Source organism: Poeciliopsis prolifica, unplaced genomic scaffold (assembly GCF_027474105.1).
Source record: "Poeciliopsis prolifica strain line A6 unplaced genomic scaffold, Auburn_PproV2 SCAFFOLD014, whole genome shotgun sequence".
Classification (NCBI taxonomy): domain Eukaryota; kingdom Metazoa; phylum Chordata; class Actinopteri; order Cyprinodontiformes; family Poeciliidae; genus Poeciliopsis; species Poeciliopsis prolifica.
The window spans coordinates 8087566-8103797 of record NW_026562389.1 but is presented as its reverse complement, the minus strand read 5'-3'; the positions used below and the strand labels follow the sequence as shown (position 1 = coordinate 8103797).

General features: G+C 37.6%; 1 protein-coding gene across 4 annotated transcripts in view; it reads left to right on the top strand.

The window, feature by feature from the left end:
* Positions 1-16232, top strand: part of ksr2 (kinase suppressor of ras 2) — a 111436-nt gene that overhangs the window by 40326 nt on the left and 54878 nt on the right. For all 4 annotated transcript variants that reach the window (XM_055039563.1, XM_055039564.1, XM_055039562.1 and 1 more), the window contains one exon: positions 14594-14766. In XM_055039563.1, the coding sequence (XP_054895538.1) occupies positions 14594-14766 (173 nt within the window). The remainder of the gene's footprint in view (positions 1-14593; positions 14767-16232) is intronic.

Below are 16232 nucleotides of genomic sequence, written 5' to 3'. Positions count from 1 at the left end.
TCAGCTCACAGACTCTCTCTCTCTCTTTCCATATATATATATATCCCAAACTATATATGGGAACAGTATGTAGTTTTTCAGCACAATTGATAACAATCAGCTTCTCATTTTATTAAGGAGAAATTTCAGAAAGTCCAATTTTCTTTACACTTGTAGTGATTTGTTGAAGTTGATTTGTTGAAGCAGACAGTCATTTATGCACAGCTCTGTTGAGCATACTACTGGATTCAAGTTGAAGTCTGGACTTAGATGTTTAAATTTTTCAACCATACTGCAATAGAATTGCAATCATCTTTAGGTTTATTGTCCAGTTTACTGCCTGGCCTCACATTTGATATATTTTAGTATTCAGAAAAGGGTCAGAGTTGACTCAAAAACCGTGGGATTCCTGTGGGTGCAAAGCTGATATACTTGGTTTTCTTTAAACATTGTGTTTTGTTGTGTTTTTAGTATTTAAAATATTAAGGTTTGCAGAATCTGAGTAATGCTTGTGTGTTTTGCATATTCTCCAAGCACTGTCCAGCCTTAGACCTGGTTTATTGTGCTTGTATGTCAAGTGCTGCATAGGCTGGCTTTGTTTTAACATATTTATTTTTTCACTGTGGATTGATAGGTTTCACAAATGGTAAAATGATCTTATTAACCAAACCACATTTCCTGATATCTAACATCATTGCTGGTATCTGTCCAGCTTGGTGTTCTGTTAAATGCATTTAAATAACAGTACAATGACAGCAGGGCTTTCACATCTTGTAGCTCTGTGACTTTTAGCTGCATATCATCATCCATTCTGCCTCTAACACTTAACCTATGTGTGCATTAAATAGATCTCAAACCATACTTGACCAAAATGGCCAATGTCTCAGAGTTTGCACTATTTTACTGTTGCTCAAACATAATAAACATATCTAAATAAAAAGCTTTGGCTGTAGTTTTAATTTTAATTCTATTCTTTAAGTGAACCATCTCTTCTTGAAAGACAAAACTACTGTGAAAGCATTTAAGACATTGACTTTAGTGGTCAAAGTGTTCTGAAACCTAACAGAAAAGTTTCACTTTTTAACTGCAATTATATCCTGGTGTAATTGGATATAATTTCTTTCAGTGTCAGCTCATGCAGGTAGTGACAAATGATGCTGGAGTCTGTATGCATTCCAAAGCTGTGGAAACAGCGTTTCTATTCATAACAAATACCGCGGCAACAAATGACGTAACTTTAGTGGAAATGATCCAAAAGACAGTTGCCAAGAAAATTTCATCACTGAAATTCACTGTCTGACATCAGGTTCTTCCTGTTCTGAGGTGTCATTAATTATTGCGGTGACACCCATATGATTTTCACACAGCAGCTTTTGTTAAATAAACAATGTCTCTTAAAACAACACATTTTCTCACATTGCAGGTTTTTCTGAGACACTCTGAAGAGGATCCCCGAAAAGAAAAGAGTCAGCACTTCTGATTTGATTTGAATTACTCACTACTTCATAAGTTTTAAAAAAATTGCCTTCTTTTTCAGAACAAAATAGTCATGCTGACACACGCACAACGTTTGAGCAATTCCCAGCATCATTTATAACAATATGAAGTTTGTCTAAGATGTTTGTAAAGTAAAGTCATGTAAAGCCTAGCAGTGGACAGATATTAGCTCTTATTGGTGCTGACCTCACAAGAGGAATAAAGCTCAGTTGTCGTTGAGAAATGAAAGTAAATTAAGTAGTTAAAGTGAGCACTTCTTATATAAAAAGATTGTGTGACTTATTTGTAACAAGAAAACTAGGGATATTAAGATAACATAGCAGTACCTTAGAATATGTTTAAAAAAGACCACTGAAAGAGTTGGACTCCAGTACAAACAAGAGAACTATTTAAATGTCTTGACATGACATCTTTGCCTTTTTCCATAACCCCACTATTGTCTGATTCTCAGACTGGTATCATTGTAAGGACAAAAAGCTTCCAGTAAAAACAAGTGTTCCTCATTCCTTCAAATGACAAATCTTCCATTGTTTTATCTAGACAGCCCATGATGTGTATGCTTGGACTAATCCACATGAGCTTTGGGGAAACTGCTCACGTGAGAACGCTTATTCTTGTCAGGTAGTTTAGCAGGAACTAAACTACTAAACTGTCAGGAAACCTGACCGGAAAGGCCTGCTTTTCTTGTAAGCAGGTTTCCTGCTTACAGTAGACCTGCAAGGAGGCCTCCTGCTTACAGGAAAAGCAGTGACCTGCAGATATTTTTTATTTTGTATTTGATTATTTCTACATTCTCACCTAGCAGTCTCCAAAATACAGTGCTTTGAAAAAGTATCCTTCCGTCTTGAACTTTTCCACATTTTGTTACATTATTACTCAAAACTTTGGCGTATTATGTAAGAACTTTATGCATTAGATCATCAGAAAGTAACAAATATCCACAAAGGTAAACCAAAGGGATTTTTTTTCATGGTTGTTCTTCCAATGAAGGAACTTCTGGAAAGGAATTAGTGTATTTTTTTAGTGAATATGATGTTGGATACAAATGCAAACAATGCTTAGTAAAGTTAATCTACTATATTTTAAAGGTTTATTACACAAGGACTGTGTATCCTAATTATTTATTTCAGACAGTTTTGATGACTACTAATGGAAATATGAAATTCAAATACCCAGACTATTAGAACATTACAGAAGGACAGAAAAACTTCTATTACAGAAATCTATCTTATAGCCCTGTTATGTCCTTCATATTTGCTTCACTTAAAAAAGATATACAAGCAGCACAGATGCGCCTTGAAAGGATAGTGATTTAAATCTCAGTCAAGAATCTGGAAAAAATCCAGAAATTGTGGGAATCATCTGGAGTCTGTGCTTCAACACCTATATCCATGTCCTGCACATTATGTATGGAACATATTTGCATTAATGTAGTTTGAATACTACATTAATGCGATATAATAAGACACCTCTCATGTTGTCTGTGGCTCCTGATTGGTTAAACAGCTCATGTCCTGGTTGCACTTTCCCATAGTGTTACACTTTTTATCTATCCATCCATTTTCTAACACCCTTGTACCTGGAGGGATGGGAGGGGTGATGGTGTCTTTCTCCAGCTAACCTTCTGGACAAGAGGCGGGTTTCACCCTGGACAGGTCGCCAGTTTGTACCAGCACTTTGATATTAATTCATATTCAAATTACCTTAGACATGAATTAAAAGCTTTTCATTATTTGGATACCGCAATTATTAAAATAAAGGGAAATAACCACCATGCAATGGGTCTATGCATTTTTGTATTTGAAATAAGTCACTTTAATGAATTAATGTTTTGATGACATTATGATATTTTGAGACATGCCTTGAAGTTAGTAGGTATATGTTACAATACTTACATATTAGCATGCAAATTGCCACTTTAAAATTGCAGGTTGTATAATTTGAAAATAAATACAATGATATAACTTACTTGCTTTGTACATATCTAAATTAGTATCTCTGCAAAGAGCCTTGAAAAAATTTGCATGTTTGTAGTTTCACTTCAGAAACCTCACCTAGCCTGTAAATTAGGTTTGGCAGAGGCTCTGCATCGCTGCCTCAGGACAAAGAATAAAACGGCGACCTGCCAGACTGCCACCTTTTATTCAGTCCAGGTTTGATGCTGCAAACGTCTGAAAGCCAGGAACACCTGGTTTTGGATGAGACTTCTCAAAGGACTCCTAGTAATTCTCTGTTGTAATCATTATTCTAGCCAGCTTCATTTCATTTTCCCCCCACCAAGTTTATTAAAACAGCACTGAGCAGTGGCTGTCAGAGATATTGTTCCATAGTCCCATTTGCATAAAAAGCAACAGGGTGCCATATGGGGCTCTGCAGATCTGTCTTGGATTTTTCTAGAAAAAAAAAAGTGGACTTATTTTACTGTAGATAGACTTCTGCATGTAATTCACTTGAGATGGCCAAGAGTGTTAATTAGAGCTCACATGAACTCTAGAAACACAGCATTAGTGTTGAGATGCACCTTGTGTCTTTCATATTTTGTCTTATAAAATCCATAATGAACCATCTTTTTTGATCAACCCTGATGTGTCAAAAGGTAAAGGGAAATAATCATTTGAAGGATCACTGTGCCTCTGCTCTCACCTCTGTCCTTGATCAAATGAAACTTTTACTTGAAGGTGTCACTGTAATTAGACTCTCTGAAAGTGTGGGGAAAGTGGATATGGAGTGAGTGGGCGGATGAATGTGTGTGCGCTTGAATGTCAGGCTTCTTTTTTTTTAAAATTGCCTGCATATTGTGAAGTGCAAATCTCATCCTTCAAGAGCATAAACAGTCAGGAAAATCTGTAAAAGAAAATCTTTGCACTTTTTTATTGGTATTCCAAAATCTGAAAACAAAATCATTACTAACAAACTTTTGGTGCTGGCATGATTAACTTTTCCACACTTCTTTTCTTATTAAGCTCTGCCTCTTGCCAATATTAGAAAAAACAACATCTAAATTATTATGACTTGTGATCTCTGCTGGAAAAGTTTGAGCAAGTCTGCAGCTACTTTTTTTTGCATATTTCAAATTTCCATGAGTTGACCAGCTGTAACTGAGAGGAAGCTCAACCCGAAAGGCACAGCTCTTCTCAGAGCATTCATTCCAAGCCTAAATTATGTCAGATGTTTTTGACACATTTTTGACAGACAAGTTGAAATAATGCCTTTATGCCTTTGACCACAAATCAAGTTTCAAGTGTTTAAGAAGTTTTCACCACCAATTCAAGTCTTGACTGAATTCTTCCTGAAGAATTTCTAGTCAAAGCACAAGTACTTTAGGGCCAAATCTAAGTTAAGTTGTCTAAATCAGAACTAGTAGGGGCAAGTCTTAAGACTTTGAGGGTCAAACCAAGGCTTTCACATTTCAAGACCTTCTTCCCAAGTCCAAGTCTCGCTTTCAATCTGAGTCCGAGTCAAGTTTGAAATATTTCATCAAATTAAAAACTCTTGCTGTCAAGTCTCAAGTCTTGGAGGGAAAACTTTTACCCTAACCCTGTTAAGTCACAATTCTTGGAACAACGAGTCTAAAAGAAGTTTCCAGTGATTCACCATGAAACTCTTTTTTTTTCAGGGGGATGTCTCAAATCTTTGTGGAAAAAGTCAAAGTCAAATCTTTTCCTATAAGTCAAAGTCAAGTTACAAGCTTTGCTGTCTACAAGATTCTAAATAAATAGAATTATATTATATTCCAGTCACAAACATCAGTCTTTAAATCTGTGACCTGATATCCAACTTGTCTTTAGGGAGCAAACCTAATAAACTTGGTAGCTGCTAGTATTTCTAGCTGCTACATAGTTTGATTCGGGCCTGGTACCTACAGTGGAAACAACTGGAGGAGAAAAAGTATGCCAGAAAACTACACTGCTCCCCTGAGAGATTAATTTAAACTTTGAGTGAAACTCTAAGTCAAGGATGACTCTTTTTGCGACTTTGTTGCAACTTGAGTCCCTAACTCTGACAGGAGATGGGATAATCCCTATTAGATTTATTTCAATGGCATTAAAATGCACTTTTCCACTCCTTTTTTTACAAGAAACTAAGCACTATAAGGCAACTAGATGCGTTTCCATTGACCGTAAAATTACGCAAATGAGGTTCAGGAAAATAAATTAGCTAATTGGAAAAACAGCAAGTTTGAAAAACACTCAGGTTTTGTGACAAAAGACGGTTTTGACACACCAACAATAGAGTTCCTTCAAGAAGATCAGTGGGACAGAAAATGCAGACTCATTAAAATACAGTCGTAATAAAAAGAAAAAGTACATCCAGTTTCAATCCAAGGGCTTTATCAGGAAGAAGTTAGTATAGCATTGGAACAGTTTACACGACAAAAACATCACTTCCTTCAACAGAATATCCAACCCGTTTAAAATAAAAAGCTATCGTAGATGTTTGCACTAATCCTTTTATGAGAACTCTATATTCAAGAAATAATTTGATGTAAAGTGTACGTTTTGTGATTCATGTCTTTAAATTGTTGTCCACCTGTTTTGGCACTGTCCCTTTAATGCTTTTTGGCAGAATGTGTGTGACTTTATTCACAACAACATAGAAGCAAAATGTTGCTGCATTTTAAATTGAAGTTTTATATCCGGACTGTCAAAGACTCTGACAGAAAACAGCTATTAAAACAATTTAAATCTTTACTGCTTCGAATGTTGGGAACTGAAGCCCATTGGCTTTTTATTTTTCTTGAATACCGTTTATCTGTATTTATCTCTTTTGGTTTTTCTTGGGGCATAATAAATGTTTCACTCTGTCGTCACACATTGTATCTGCGAATAAAGTTTAAAAAAAAACATTCCTCCCCTTCCCCACCTTAACTCCCCCTCATGCAACAGACATCTTGTGGCTTTGATGTGAAACTGTGATGTCACTCATCCTGTCTGTGACATCACTGGTGACTGTCTCTATATTCTCAGATTCCTCAGAGAGATTCATTTGCAGCTTCACGTCTGAAAGAATCAATAATGGCACAGAAAGACTTATTTTCCGCAGAAGTTCAACCGACTGCAATGCTAGAAAACGATTTTTTACTGGCGAGAATTGAAATTTTAAAGAGCAGCCGAAATATGTTCAAGAAACAGAACCAGGAACTCGAAAAAGAAAATAAAATTTTAAGAGAAAGGATTGAGCGCTTCCATAAATGTACAAACAATAATGCCATGAGCATTCAAATAAAAAATGATCGCCTGGAAACCAAAAATAGACACTACAAAAAAATGGCATGGAAATTAAATTATGATTTGGTGAGGAGAAATCCAAATTTCAAAATTTAAACAGCGATTATAATGCCATGGCAAAGTCCTATGTGGTCCTCGATCGGACACATAGGACAACGAGGGAGAATGCCAAGGACGCTTACGAAGAGAAGTCCAGAGAAGTGGAGTCCCTCAAAGAAGAAAATCTTGGGCTCCAACAACAAATAGTTTCTTTGAGGGAAGAACTTGAAATGATTACTGCAAAGGCGAAGTCGGAAGCGAGCCCACCAAAAGAGGAGACTCCACTTCAAAACCAAGATGTTAATGAAGAAAATCCGGAAGAGAGGCCAACAGTCCTCAAAAGAATTGGAACTGCATTTATAAATTTATATAATTCGGGAACATTGCGGTACTGGGTACCCGCATGGATATTTTAATTTCTGGATGGGCTATTCATGGGTCGCTGGCACTAGGAGCCTTTAGGGACGCTGGCAGCAGAGGGAGAGATTTTGGGGGTCGCTGACACTTAGAGCCTTGGGGTATAGCGGCAGTAGAGGGAGACATTTTGGGGGCCGCTGGCACCACGCGCCTTTAGGGACGCTGGCGGCAGAGGGAGAGATTTTGGGGTCGCTGGCACTAGGAGCCTTGGGGTATAGCGGCAGTAGAGGGAGACATTTTGGGGGCCGCTGGCACCAGGTCCCTTAGGGAACGCTGGCGGCAGAGGGAGAGATTTTGGGGTCGCTGGCACTAGGAGCCTTGGGGTATAGCGGCAGTAGAGGGAGACATTTTGGGGCCGCTGGCACCACGCGCCTTTAGGGACGCTGGCGGCAGTAGAGGGAGACATTTTGGGGGCCGCTGGCACTAGGAGCCTTAGGGGACGCTGGCGGCAGAGGGAGAGATTTTGGGGGCCGCTGGCACCACGCGCCTTTAGGGACGCTGGCGGCAGAGGGAGAGATTTTGGGGTCGCTGGCACTAGGAGCCTTGGAGTATAGCGGCAGTAGAGGGAGACATTTTGGGGGCCGCTGGCACCACGCGCCTTTAGGGACGCTGGCGGCAGTAGAGGGAGACATTTTGGGGGCCGCTGGCACTAGGAGCCTTAGGGGACGCTGGCGGCAGAGGGAGAGATTTTGGGGGCCGCTGGCACCACGCGCCTTTAGGGACGCTGGCGGCACAGGGAGAGTTTTTGGGGTCGCTGGCACTAGGAGCCTTGGGGTATAGCGGCAGTAGAGGGAGACATTTTGGGGGCCGCTGGCACCACGCGCCTTTAGGGACGCTGGCGGCAGTAGAGGGAGACATTTTGGGGGCCGCTGGCACTAGGAGCCTTAGGGGACGCTGGCGGCAGAGGGAGAGATTTGGGGGCCGCTGGCACCACGCGCCTTTAGGGACGCTGGCGGCACAGGGAGAGTTTTGGGGGCCGCTGGCACTAGTAGCCTTAGGGGAAATTTCGAAAGCATTTTACCAGAGCAGGCATGCGTATCAATGTCATGAAAGTTTGATAGCGATAGGGCGATACTTGTGGGCTTGACAGCGATTTAAAAATTTATTTAGGGTCAAAAATCCACTTCATTTGTAGCTCTAATGGAGTGGCAGTTGGTGGCGTTTATACTCTGCGTTTCGGCATTTGGAAATTGTAACTCCAAATCCCAATAAATGTAATATCTCCCTTCACCAAATCAAGCTGCACGTTTTGATACCATTTTTGTGGGGGGGACACGCAGCGGTGCGAGCCGCATTAACGTAAAGTGACCATATTTCCAAGATTAAATGTGGGGACATTTCTCGCTCGGTAATAAAGTGAAAGCAAATTTACCAAAATAAAATGGAGAAACTGGAACAGTTACTGTTAACATATTTATTAACATTCAAACATTAAAGGCAAATATAAAAGCAGGAGCGTGTCTCTCTACAAAGTAGTAATATTACAATTAATAATAATAAAAGTCATAGAAAACTAAAACTGTAAATATGGGGGCAAATTGTGTACATAGTTTTTAAGCAAGCACACATGAAAAACTGGTACATTCTGTTAATGAACGAAAAGCCCACAGTGGCAAGTAGCTTGAAACTGACAAAAATAGTAAACAATTGTTTCCTGACAAACTGATTTTGATTGTGGCTCAATTAAAATGATGGTAGTTAAAACGTATTAGCGTTTTTGTGTCTGTGACCATAGAGCTGATGGACATTTTTTCTCATCTGTCTGAAGGTCAGATGAGACCGCCTCACTTTTTAATGATTTGCTTTCTTCCTTGGTCACCTCACATGACCTTGACCTTGTAGTTCCCCTTTACTTCCTGGACGTGGTTGCTCTGGACTTTTAGTAACAATTCATATCACAGTTCTCTTGAATTTGTCATTAATTTTCCTCCAGCCAGGGAGGATTGGACCTTAAGTTTAAGAATAATCTGTGTAATTGTAGTCATCTTGCTCTGTCATTTTTATTCTGTTGAACCTCAATTCAAAATAATTTTTTTATTGGTTAATTTTCAGTAAATCTTCATTTATCCCTTTTGTCAATTTCAGGTTGTTTCAGTGACACTGTGGGTCCATACATACATGAGGTTTGTGTAAAGTTATGTAGTTGATATGTAAAGACATTGTGTGTGTTTGAGATGAGTGAACTCTGGTCAGGAAGTCCACTAACATGAGCTCATCTCTTTATCTCTGGACCTGAAAACCACCCTGGGTCTGAAGAGCCTCCAGTCACATGATCAGGCAGAGACGCCTGGATAGAAGAAGAGCAGAAAACATGATGTGAGAAACACCATAATATATATACACAAGAATAGTAAAGAGAAACACTTAAAATCAACATATAAATAAATAATAATATGTTAAATAATACGTTTATATTTCATATTTCTCTTCAGCTTTGCCAGTTTTTCCATTTTCCTCATTCATTCAGTTTATTAGAATATTAGATAGTATCTCATTATAGATACTATCTCATATTATGGGATAATTATATATTATAGTGAGATATTATCTCATTATTTATATTATGTCTCATTTATATTATGAGATAGTTATCATAGTTATGATAACTATCTCATAACTATGAGATAGTTATGAGACATAACTATCTCATAGTTGTGTCTCATAACTATGAGATAGTTATGAGACATAACTATCTCATATTATGTCTCATAATATGATATAGTTTCTCATTATTATGAGAAACTATCTCATAATAATATAATAATATCTCATAATAATATCTCATTATTTATATTTATAAAATATAAATAATGAGATACTATCTCATTATAATAATAATGAGATACTATCTCATTATAATAATAATGAGATATTATCTCATTATTATGTATGATTATCTCATTATAATAATAATTAGCTAATTTATTTCATTTTTTGTACAGGGTGGTGAAACGGGCTTCCAAAAGTTTCAGTTCATGCTCATCTTCATTCAGTTTTCTTGTCACTGAGTGATTACATTTTTTGTGAGAAACTTTAACTCATATCTAGCTTGGAAAATACAACTTGATGATCACCAGTTAATTCCCAAACATCTTCCTTTACAATGAGTTTATTTATCTTAGCCTTCCTGTTACTATTTCTCTTCCTTTGGCTAATTGTGTAGCTGCTCATGTTCTCTTGTCTTGTTGGGTTTGTTAATAAAACCTTAGTTTCATTTTACCTTGAAACGAATCTTTATGACAGCAAAGATTATCCTAGTTCAAACAAAACATCGTTTCTCACATACCATATCACGTCAGCGGCTCAAAACTCTCTTCTTCCAGCTTCCAGCTGCTCTTCTTGATTTTTATTGGTGGTTGGCTATGATGCTCTTCTTCTGCTCTGTAACGTTAACAGCATCGCTAGCGGCTACCGTAACTGCTGTTGTTGCGTGCAACACGGCTCGAGTCATGTCGGTGGTTATGGGGCAATGGAGTCTCCAGCTACCGTAATAACGATATATAGGAAAGTTTTTGTTCTCATTCATAAAATGCTAAAATCTGGGACTTTTCCAGGGACGGCATCAGCCAGGTGTCAGATCACCTAAAATTGCTACGGTTCACTGGGAGCAATTTTCAGGTCGATCACTGATCTTTAAAAATCTGATTTACAAAAAGTTGTAAATCATGGAGTGACTGTTGTAGACCTGCATGGAGAGAAGAGCTGGTGGTTGATCCATCAGCCACTCGGTGGCTCATTTTGTGACTTTGTAGGTAGATAAGGTTTGTGGATGGGATCGGTTCCACAGGTAAGTGACGGCCAAGCGCCGACCACCCTAAGGGAAGGAAATCTCATATATATATATGCATGTCATATATGTATATATGACACATGCACAATAGGTGCCTTGCCATGCAATGCATGAGAGAAAAAGATCATGCTGGACAATCTTATTGCACTGCCTACTGGTAGTGAAATGCTAATATTTGTGCTAATAATAATGTGCTGTCTTGCTCGATCCCGGCATTACATATTTTGCAAGTCAGTCACTGCTCTCCTTATGCATTGCTATGGGCAGGCCCCAATAAACAGGCATTCTATTAGGTGAAGATTAATAGGTGCCTGCCATGCAATGCATGGAGGCAGTGACTGACTTGCGAACTGCTCTCCTTATTTAATGGGGCCTGCTATGGGCAGGCCCCAATAAAAGCCATAAAAACATCAGTGATTTCCATTTGTGAGTGATGCATCATTACATACAGTCCTACACTACATCAAAAGACAACTGAACTATTCACACCTTCACTGATTTCTCTCAACTCTTGGGAATTCACCCACCTTTCTCTTCACGTGGCTTTCATGTATTCTTTAAGTTTCTCTTTCCTTCAACTTTTTTATTTGCTGAACCTGAATAAAAGCTTTAGCGGCTCTGAAGCTGAAAGTCCCCCATCCCGACCCCCTTCTCCGCCTGCCTACACAGACACACGTTTTCAGAACCAAAAGTGGGAATCCTCTGCCTTCTCCTCACATTCATTTTCACATTCCCCTCCCCTTACTGCACATCCACAAATTATTCGGGCAAAGGATAAAGGCGTGCATGCGAGCAAATGAATGGCTTGATTTAGATTCAAATTGCATAAAGTGAGCTCATCGGAATAACTGACAAAAGCTCTATGACGAAGAAGTGATAACCTGCAGGCTGCTTCCTTATTGCAGGAGATGGGACTGAAGTGCTGGGCTGGTGTACAGGTCTAATTGCATGACTCAGTGAAGGGGTAAAATGACTGACATGTAAGGAAAGATTCCTTTGAGATTCAACACTTAATGACTTTTACTTTGCATGATAAATCAGAACCCACAGCTTTCTTTTTCTACTTTTTAAAAGTCAAATTTTCAGTTGAACTCTTCCCTCAGCCTCTTTTCAGCACACTTTTAAGGAAGCCTAGTTTGTCTTTTATACAAGCTAACTGCTTTTTTCTATATTTTGCTTTCTTGTTTAGAAATCCTGTTTATTATGTTCAGCTCTTTTTTTTAAATGAGCTAAATATAATAAACATAATATTTATCCATTCATTTTCTAACACCCTTGTCCCTAATGTGCAGCATATCGAGCTATGTGGACACGCAGAGCCCTCATACTGAGCATGCATTTAGCGACAGTAGTAAGGAATATTTCCCTTTAACAGAAAGAAACCTCCAAATGAATCTGACTCAATGTGAGCGGCCATCTTCCATAACTGAGATTTGAGAATAGAGAGCAAAAAACTGAAAAATATACGGCTGAAGACTTTTAACTGCTTTATTTTTAAACTTTCTGATAATAACACATCACAAGCATCACTGAATGCACTAATTTTTCAGTGTCACATCTTGACAGGGTGAAAAGGATTCTTTGAGTAGCGTAGGCTTTATCAAACAACTTTGGCAAAATAAAAAAAACAACACTGTGCCATTGCACATTTAAAGGCAAATAAATACAAAACAAAATTTAGTTTATACATTTGTGCAACATGAGTAAATCTAGTTCCTGTTGTTGCTTGCAAATAACAAAAGGAAATAGGAGTATGGGACAAACAGAAGTTGAGCAATTTGTCTCAACTAAGACAAAAAAAGAGAGACGAAGACACAGTGACATCACAGGGTGAAAAGTTCTATGTGATTGAAAATTTGCACTTCTAGTTCACTGAGAGCTAATTAACAGCATGCGGATTATTTTTCTAATGAAGGACAATGGAGGGTATACTTTTCATTACCAATTATCCCCTCAAAGTCACCTCATGTTATTATTTGCTGCAGTTATGAAATGAATTAGAATGTATTATAAGTCCTGGAGAAATTATGCCTCAATTATGTGTTGATATAATAGGTGTGCAGTCCACCTTTACTGAGGTAGGTTGTGTTGCCAGTTCTGAAAATATGAAAACTTTACGGTGCAGAAAACTTTTGATAAAACTGCAATATCCTAATTTACCTATGCTTAGGTTTCATTTTGAATCTAAAACTAATTAGATGTTTTGTCCTTCACTTTAACTCACATTTAATTCCTAATTGCAGATAATCTGCAGACAAAAATGTTTTGTCTGAACAAACTTCATGACAAGATGACAAAGACAAATTGTTCTACAAAATTTATTAAACTCAGCTTTGACATGATAACATCTCCCAGAAGGATGGAAGTTGACAACTTATAAATTACTGGCGAAAATGTTTAATTAAAAAGCCGTTTTGAAAGTAATACATCAGCTTATGTCTAAAAAATGTTGTAATAAGAAATATCAAGCACTGCAGGACAGTCCAGAGTTAATTCAGCTAATCTTGTTACTCCTGATAATAACCTTGAGCAAAAATAGTTCCATAAAAATTTGGAACAAAATTTTACAATTATTTCTACATACCTAATAAAAAATTCAATTTTAATTATGTGATGTAATGGTGGTTATATTGTCATTATGAACACATTCTTTATTGTTTCCCAATGAACATACTTACACATTTGTTAAATCTGTATTTGTAGTTTTTGTGGTTTGTACTTTACTTTTCTGTTCTTGAACAGAAAGACAAGTTTAACAAGTTGTTCTTATTTGGTTAATTAATCAGTCTGAATTCAGCTGGCCAAAATGCTGCTTATGGCTTGCCAACTATCACTTTTAAACAGCCTTAACTTATTAAGAGTGCTGGGTGGCACCCCTTTAGCATGGAAACATTTTTTCTATTCGGAAACATTTTCAAACAGTCACAATTTTCTTTCTTGTAATTAAAGGAGAAATGTATTTAGCAACAAAAGATGGGTGAAGGGAAATACTGAATCACTTCTGTGCTTTCTCTGTGCTCTCAATTCAAAGAGCGTTTATCGGAAGGAACAGTAAGACAGGCATTTTGTTTGTTTTGAAAGCGATAAACGTGATTTACAATTATATAAGGATAATAAACTGTGTTTTTGCTGTCTAGTAAATTCCAAACAGAGATTGTATCTGTGAGTAGCTGTATTTTTACAACTATTATTAGATCTATTTAATTCACTATCTATTCATCAATAGATGTAAATGTTAACATTTAGTATTCAAATTCACAAAATGAGTCACAATTTTTTTTAAGTTTTGTAAAACCTTGGATACTTTAAATTCACATAGAAGAAGAAACAACTGTGTATTAACCAATTTTCTTCAAAGGTTTTAGTAATTTGTTAATCTTCTCTTTAATTATGTCAACATTTTCATGGTGCAATTTGAATTTTGTTGCCATCTGTTTAGACAAGAATGTGTTCGTAATTGCATAGTATGAGGTTCACCATGCAACATGATGCCCAACTGCTGAGCTTCATGATGTCAATGTATTTTTTTGATGGAGATGATCAACTTTGATGTCCATCTACTATGTTTGATCAGTTGATTCTTCTGTGTAAATCCTCCTTTCTATTTTTCTAATTTGGTTGATACTGTCCTGCTTCCCCCCAGAGCCAAGAAGAAGACAAAGCCCTTGAACCTTAAGATTCACAGCAGTGTGGGGAGCTGTGAGAATCTGCCCACGCAGCGGTCACCGCTCCACAATGAACGATCTTTGCGATCCTTCTTCTTTCCGTCTTTCATCCCTTCCACACCTCCCGTTCATGCTGAAACATCCTCTGCAAGTAAGTGAGCGCACATTATAAGCCGATCTTACATTTTATTAAAAGTTCATGTCAGTGTTTTATTTTCTGCAACAGAAATTTTGCTCTCTCTGAGGTTAAGTCACAGACATTATTTCGCTGTGGGGATGAAAAATGCTCTCAGGTTGAAAGTTTATCCACAATTGTAACTTCAATTCATTTTGCAGGATGACCTGTACACCTGTGTACAGAATTTTTAAGCAAAACTTTTCAGGGTTATAATTGAATTGTAACTCTATGAAAACTATGTTTTGCACTTTGCTGCGTCCATTTATGACTCCCAAAAAATTTCTTCTTTCTATCTATTATTTGTTAGAAAAACTTTCAAAGCAAAGCTTAGTTGGAAAATGGACCATATGGGGAATCAGGCTGTTCCATTACGGCCGGAGGTAGTGTGTCGCTGCACACCGGCAGCCTTATTGGTTGATGCATGATAGGCAAACTGCGGAAGCCATTAGATTGAGGAGGAGATGGGAAAAGGCAGAAAAATAGAGAGTAATGGAGGCCCTGTCAATGAAACGAGTGATGTATGGCTGTGACTTAGTGTTGGGAATACTCTCTGACATAACCAACAGGGTTGTGGGGCGTAGCCATGTATAGATGTAAGCAGAGGCATGGCAGTGAATAATCAATCTCGACGTGCGTAGGACAGAGACAAAGAAACAAACTTAAAATAATAAAATAGCTACAGACATAAGCATATACCTCACCATTCTAAAGTGTGTGTTAAAATTCAAAATTGTAAATCACACTATTAGTCAACATTTGTAAGTACAATGTCATATACCCTACCCATCAATCAATCTTTACTTGTTGAACACTTTCCATTCATAACAAGAGCAGCAAAAGGACTCTATGCAATATAAACATAAGAGGGAATGAAAACCCAAGAAACCATCTCCCCAAGTCTATTATTTAATCTTCATATCTTTCAACAAAGTAAATTCAATCCTACTTTATATCATCGTTCATAGTGAAAAAGTAGCAGCTTCTACCTTGTCGAGTAAACAAGGGAACGGTTGGGCAAAACTGCATGTGGGTGTGTTTAATCTAAAAGTAAAGAATGATTCATGGATCCTGGAGCACACCTTTGAACTTTGATTTATACTGTGAACCTGGAAGTCAATTGCAACAACACTCTTTTTCTAAACCATTAATTGTTACCATCCATTTTTAGATATCCAGAATTGACACCTGTATTTACAAATATCAAGTTCTTTGTTTCATTAGAAGAAAAACATGATTAAGAGCCCAGAGAACAACAAATTACTACCTCTCCAAAATTAGTTTGCCGATTGATCCCTTGAAGCAATTATTTCAGAAAGTAGCGAGTAAGACTTCTCGGAGAAGGGAAACATTCAGTTGCTCTGCTTTAGTATTTGTACCTGTTCTTGTAAAAAAATTTGGAAAATATGAACAAATGTACAAATTTAGCTATTTTCCTATTT